At 48.6% G+C, this 7,020-nt stretch overlaps 1 protein-coding gene across 1 annotated transcript; it reads right to left on the bottom strand.

The window, feature by feature from the left end:
• Positions 1-1,829: 1,829 nt before the first annotated feature.
• Positions 1,830-2,327, bottom strand: LOC145952342 (uncharacterized). The gene has a single exon (XM_083064688.1). The coding sequence runs from the start codon at positions 2,325-2,327 to the stop codon at positions 1,830-1,832; it is 498 nt and encodes a 165-aa protein (XP_082920814.1).
• Positions 2,328-7,020: the final 4,693 nt, after the last annotated feature.

Here is a 7,020-nt window from a genome sequence, read left to right as displayed (position 1 = left end):
GAGAAGTAGACTTTGGAAGCGGAAGTGGCTCGGTTGAAAGAGGCCTTGAATGAAATGGAGGGCCGAGCACTTGTGGCCAAGGATGCCGAGCGCATGAGGGTTCGGGAGGTGCAAGAAATCACGGCTCGGGAGGAGCAGTCAAAGGTTGATGCCGAAGCTACTTTAAATTCTTTCCGGTCCGACTGTGAAAATAAAATCATCAAAGAGCATGAGGCCAATTTTTGGCATGCGGTTCGGCAAGCCACCCATTTCGGCACCTTTCCTGCCAACTTCTCGTTCGAATTAAGCAAGGATTTTTTCAAGGGAGTGTACTTGGATTTTGCCGACGCCGATGATGATGCTGAGCTAGACGAAGTTGCTCCCCCCCGTTCGGCCGCCCCTGAGGATCCCGGGGCTACTGTGAACGATGATGAGGAGACCGAGCAGACTACAAATTTCGATTGATAGGCTTCAACATTTTACTTTTTGGTTGTACATCTGTTTTGAGGAAGATGTATAGAAATATGGTGCTTTTTGTTTTCTTTACTTTTGATTCTTTTTGGGCCATCCGAGCCATGTCATTATTGTACCCTTCGGCCAATAGCGCCGCTTCGGCCATAGAGCCTTTTAATGAATTGTTTCTTCTTACATATTCGGATTCTATCTTGTTTCTTTATACCGTCCTTCGGGTTCGGTCTTTTTTTGATTCTAATAACGTTAAATAACTTAAACTGCCCTGCATCGGTATTAACCAAAAGGAAACGGATTGTTAGCAATCATTTCGTTCGGCCGAGAGAGGAACTAATGTTTGAATGAATGAAGGTACGTGATATGATATTCAAGGTCGCCCTTCCTTCGGTCAAGTGAGAGCACTTGCAATAATTTGTTCCTTGTCGACCGAGTGTGGTATCCGGTGGTGCCTCTTTGGCCGATGTTATGTGTTCGGTAAGGTTTACATTGTTTTTCCTTGGCCGAGCATGGGCGCCCGTGAAGGCTCACCGTTCCTCTCTCACCGAGTATAAACATTTGGGAGGACTTGAATTGTTCATCCTTGGCTGAGAGGGTACTTGGGAGGGATTAAGTGTTCAACCTTGGCCGAGCGTAGGTGATTTGGAGGGATTAAGTGGTTCAACCTTGGCCGAGAGGGTACTCGGGAGGGATTAAGTGTTCAACCTTGGCCGAGCGTAGGTGCTAGGGAGGGACTTAGTGTTCCATCTTGGCCGAGTGTAGGTGTTCGGGAGGGATTAAGTTTTTCAACCTTGGCCGAGAGGGTACTCGGGAGGGATTACGTAGTTCAACCTTGGCCGAGCGTAGGTGCTCAGGAGGGATTAAGTTTCTCAACCTTGGCCGAAAGGGTACTCGGGAGTGATTACATAGTTCAACCTTGGCCGAGCGTAGGTGCTCAGGAGGGATTAAGTTTCTCAACCTTGGCCGAGAGGGTACTCGGGAGGGATTACGTAGTTCAACCTTGGCCGAGCGTAGGTGCTCGGGAGGGATTAAGTTTCTCAACCTTGACCGAGAGGGTACTCGAGAGGGATTACGTAGTTCAACCTTGGCCGAGAGTAGGTGCTCGGGAGGGATTAAGTTTTATAGTGGTAATCTTGAGAGTAAATGCAATATATTCTTTCGAAAAGTGTTTGTTTCATTGATATGGTGCCTCGTTAAAAAACTTTTCTCAGTAAAACCTCTTTCATATTTTTATAAGAGGAAAAAACCTGCGAAAAGGAAAAGAGTACACCGAAACAATTACATAATGTTTGGTAACTGAAATAGTGTTTCAAGTGTGTCGCATTCCATGTTCGGGGGATGGCCTTTCTAGTGAGTTCTTCTAGTTTGTAGGCTCCGTTTTGCTAGTTATGCATTACGCGATAGGGGCCATCCCAGTTAGGTGCCAACTTGCCTTGAGCTTTGTCTCTCCTTGCTTCCCTTGTGACTCGCCAAACTAGGTCTCCGACCTGAAACTCACGTGGTTTGACCTTCGTCCGGAGTTTTCTGGCTAACTTGGTTCGACAGGCTTCCATGTTGATGAGAGCGAGTTCGCGTGCTTCGTCGATCAGATCTAGTTCCACGTTGAGAGCTTCCCCGTTGGTGTCTTCATTGAATTGTAACCGTCTTAGTGAAGGTTCTCCTACTTCTACTAGAATTGTGGCATCTGTGCCATAAGTTAGCCGAAAAGGGGTTTCCTTAGTCGAGCTTTGCGGAGTGCAGTGATAAGCCCACAAAATCTCAAGTAGATGATCAGGCCACGAACCCCTGGCTTGTCCGAGTCGCCGCTTTAACTCTTTAAGGATAACCTTGTTTGCTGCTTCTGCCTGTCCATTGGATTGAGGATGTTCTACTGAAGTCATTTTATGTTTAATTCCTAACCTAGACAAAAAGTCATTGAAGCGACGATCGGTGAACTGTAAGCCATTGTCTGTGATCAGTGCGTATGGAATCCCGAAGCGGGTGATAACATTCCTCTAGAAGAACTTCTGAACGTTGTTGGTCGTGATGTGGCCATTGCCTCTGCTTTGATCCATTTAGTGAAATGATCCACTGCTACAATGAGGAACTTCACTTGCCCCTTTGCTGGCGGGAAAGGCCCTAGAATATCCATGCCCCAAATGGAAAATGGCCATGGGGTCGTGATAGAGTGTAGCTATTTCGGGGGTTGGTGTGTTAATGGTCCATACTGTTGGCACGGCTTGCATTGTTGAACGAACTCGGCGTAATCGGTAGCTAGGGTTGGCCAATAGTAACCGGCCCGGACGACCTTGGCTGCGAGAGTTCGGCTTCCCGAGTGAGTTCCACATATGCCTTTGTGGATTTCTCGGAGGACATAGACCGCTTGTTCGGGAGTTAAGCACTTCAACAGGGGCGATGAGGCGCCCCTCTTATATAGCTCTCCAGCTACTAATGTGTACCGTGCTGCCATGGTTCTCATCATCTTAGCTTCTAAGGGGTCGGCGGGTAGTTCACCAGTCAAAAGGTATTTAACTATGCCGGTCATCCAATTAGGACTCCCTTGATGGACGTGTAAACACTTGGCTTCCACGATGGTTGGCTTTTGTAGTTCTTGTTGTATCATGCTACGCAAATGGCTAGTCTTCTTGCTGGTTGCTAGCTTAGCCAATTGGTCGGCTCTTGCATTAAGTTCCTGGGGTATGTGCTCAACGTAGACGTCATCGAAATTGTTTCTCAGCTTCTGGAAAGCATGGAAGTACAATAGTAGTGTCGGCTCTTTAATTTGGAAGGTGTCGTTGACCTGTCTGGTAACCACTTGTGAATCGCTCCAACACTTAACTCTAGTGATGCCTAGGTCGTTTGCCAGCCTTAAGCCGGCGAGAAGGGCCTTATACTCGGCTTGGTTGTTGGAAGTCCTAAAACTGAATCGTAGTGATTGTTCGACCACCACTTTACCAGGACCTTCTAGTATAATGTCGGCTCCGCCACCTTGTTGGTTTGACGAGCCGTCTACATGCAAAGTCCATACATGCGGCTCAGGTGGTACTTTCGGAGTGAATTCGTTTATGAAGTCGGCCATGCTCTGTGCTTTGATGGGTCCTCTTGGTTGAAAACGAATATCGAATTGTGATAGTTCTATGGACCAAGCGACCATTCGTTCGGCTAGTTCGGGCTTTCGCAAGACCTTGACAATCGGGCTATCTATCTTGACGACGACTTTGTGGCTCTGGAAGTAGTGCCGGAGACGTCGGGCCGTGTGTACAAGAGCTAGAACCGTTTTCTCAAGATGTTGGTACCGGGTCTCGGCTTCTTGCAAGACTCGGCTGATGAAGTATACCGACATTTGTTTCATTTGTTCTTGCACTAGGGCCGTGCTAATAGCTTTGTCCGACACCGAGATGTAAACGATCATCTCTAGCTGGGGGTTCAGTTTAGCAAGCAATGGCGGGGCTGTGAGCATTGTCTTGAAGTCTTGAAATGAGGACTCGCATTCTTCAGTCCATTGGAACTTGCTGGCCTTCTTCAACAAGGACATTATGAGTCTTGACTTGTCTGCCATGCAGGGCAGAAAACGAGCTAAGGAAGCTATGCGCCTGGCCAGTCGTTGTACTTCCATTACGTTACGTGGGCTTCTCATATTAACGATGGCCTGGCACTTGTCGGGATTAGCTTCTATACCTCTCTTTGACAGCATGAAGCCCAAGAACTTCCCACTAGCGACTCCGAAGGTGCACTTCGCTGGATTCAATCGCATGTGATGCCGCCTCACTTCGTCGAATATTGTTCCGAGATCTCTTATGTGATCATCGCTGGAGGCAGATTTAATCACCATGTCATCCACATACACTTCCATGTATTTTCCTATCTGCCGTTGAAAGATCTTATCCATGAGTCGTTGGTATGTCGTCCTCGCGTTTCTCAAACCGAATGGCATCACTTTGTAGCAAAAATTGGCTGAATCGGTGATAAACGCAGTTTTCTCTTCATCCGGTGGGTACATGGGTATCTGATTATACCCTGAGTAGGCGTCTAGGAAACTTAACCTCTGGTGACCAGCCGCTCCGTCGACCAATGCGTCAATGTGTGGTAGGGGATATGCATCTTTTGGGCATGCCTTGTTCAGATCCGTGTAGTCGGTACACATCTGCCACTTGCCATTTTCCTTCTTGACCATTACCACATTGGCCAACCAAGTGGAGTACTTGACTTCCCTGATGAACCCCGCTTGTAGTAGCTTGGTCGTCTCTTCTTTCACTGCTTGAGCCCTTTCTCCTCCCATTTTTCTTTTCTTTTGGGCGATGGGCTTGGCATCTCGGCATATGGAAAGCCAGTGGCAGTGGAAACTTGGGTCGATGGCCGGCATGTCGGCCGCCGTCCAGGCAAATAGGTTCGAGTACTTTACAAGGATTTGCTTAATTTCTCTCGCTTCGTCCTCCGACAATTGAGAACTTAAGTACGTGACCTGTTCCTCGTTTCTCCCGAGTTGAAACGGGATTGTTGTCTCAATTGGTTCAACTTGGTGCTCATCTTCAATTCGGGGATCGAGCTCTAAGTCCACTATCGGCCTTTCTTTGCGGGCATCGCCAATGACATTGACATCTTGCCTAGGCTTAGGAGTCGGCTATACCTTTAGGATGGCGAAGTAACATTTGCGAGCCACCTTTTGGTCAGCATGTAGGGTGATTACCGTTCCTTCTTCCGACGGAAACTTCATAGCCAAGTGAGGGGTGGATACAATAGCCCGAAACTTGTTCAACGAGGGTCGCCCAAGTAAAATATTATAGGAAGTATTGGAGTGGACCACCACGTATCGTACCTTTACTTGTCGGCCTTCTTGCCCATTCCCGAAATAGGTGTATAGGTCAATCGTCCCTCGCGTGTCTACCCTTTCCACTGAAAATTTGACTAGGGGCTCATTGTAAGGTGTCAACTCTCGTTCAGGTATGCCGAGCTGTTCAAATGTCTTCTAGTACAAGATGTCATTCGAGCTCCCTTGATCGACAAGTGTCTTTTTCACAAGGTAATTGTTAATCTCCACACTAATCACCATCGGGTCATCTTGCACATGGTCGACGCCTTGAAAATCTCGATCATTAAAAGTGATAGGGGCATGTGGACCGAAGCTGTCCGGCCTACGAAGTTTACTGACTTGATTTCCCGTAGGCGTCTTTTACGAGCCGAGGACGAGCTCCCTCCTCCCGCGAATCCTCCAGCGATTGTGTTGATTACCCTTCGAGGCTGGTTTCGGTCTCGCTGCTGATCGTTTCTCTCTTGGGATCGTCTACGCTCCCGAGATCTGTACCTCGGAGGTGCTCTCTCCCAGTCCTCCCTTTTGTGTTCTCTCTTACCCAAGTGGTAGTCATGCTTTCTCCCATCTGAGGGTCGGATGAAATTTTGAAGGTGCCCCATTTTGACAAGGTCTTCGATGTGGTCTCGAAGGGCTGTGCACTCTTTAGTAGTGTGTCCTCGATTTCTATGGAACCGGCACCTCTTTATTTTATCCGCATGGGGCGGAGTCATGGCTCGTCGGGGTACGGCTAGGACCTCGGTAGCTAACGCCTGCTCCAACACCTTGGTCCTGCTGGCGTTAAGCGGCGTATACTGTGCGTACCTTGGCCCCCTGTTCTTCTCACGATCAAGTACGTCTCGTGGACGAGGCCTGGGGTGTTCTTTCTCGCTTTCTTTCTTCCCAAGAAAAAGGTCGGGTCGGTTTTGATTCTAAAACTCGGCCAATTCCTCCATCTGCATGTACTTCGTGGCCCTCTGCCTCAGGTCGTCCAAGTCTCGGGGTGGCTTCTTACATAAGCTATTCACGAATGGTCTAGGCTGTAGTGCTATCGTAAGATGATGCATTGCCACCGCCGGGTTTAGATCTCGGATAGAGAGTGTCATTTTTCCGAACCTCTCCATGAAGGTTCTTAAAGGTTCCTTCTTCTCTTGGCGTATGTTAACCAGGGCTATGGACGTGAGCTAATGGGGGCGGCTCGTGGTAAATTGAATCACAAATCGAGAGGACAGGGTGGTAAAGGAATCTACCAATCCCGATGGGAGTCTCGTGAACCAGTTTAACACCGGTCCTTTTAGTGATGTGGGGAACACTTTACACATGACAGCATCCTCTTCGGTGTACAAATCGACTTGTGTGACGAAGGCATCAAGGTGTTCCTCCGGATCAGTGGTTCCATCGTACCTCTCTAAGGCCAAGTTCTTCCAATTGTCAGGTAACCGGGCTCCAGCGATGTCCGGAGTAAAGGGTGTTCTCTCTTACCGTCGTTGCTGATCCAGCGTTGTTGTCATCACTCATCCGGGTGGTCGAGGAGCCCTCGTCTCTTTGTACCACCCTGACGATTCCCCCTGATCACGTGTTGATAGTGTGTTGGGGGGTACCATGGGATGAGTGCCAGGATCTGTTATCGCTCCTAAGTTTTGCATTTTCCTTTCTTAAGAGCAACAGCTCGTGGGCGTCCTTCTCCCGGAGTCTCTTTAACTCCATCATTTCGGCTTTCAGCTGTTCTATGGCCGATGAGGGGTTGGGAGGTTGGGACCGATCCACGTAGGACTCCTCCATTCCTTCCTCGTTCTGATGCGTCTGTT

This window comes from Cajanus cajan, chromosome 10, assembly GCF_000230855.2.
Source record: "Cajanus cajan strain Asha chromosome 10, NIPB_CcT2T_4, whole genome shotgun sequence".
Classification (NCBI taxonomy): Eukaryota; Viridiplantae; Streptophyta; class Magnoliopsida; order Fabales; family Fabaceae; genus Cajanus; species Cajanus cajan.
The sequence above is the reverse complement of the archived record's forward strand: the minus strand, read 5'-3'. Positions and strand labels throughout refer to the sequence as shown.

Bases quoted from the DNA above. Each gene is read 5' to 3' on its own strand.
- LOC145952342 (XM_083064688.1), bottom strand. From the start codon at position 2,327: ATGACTTCAGTAGAACATCCTCAATCCAATGGACAGGCAGAAGCAGCA.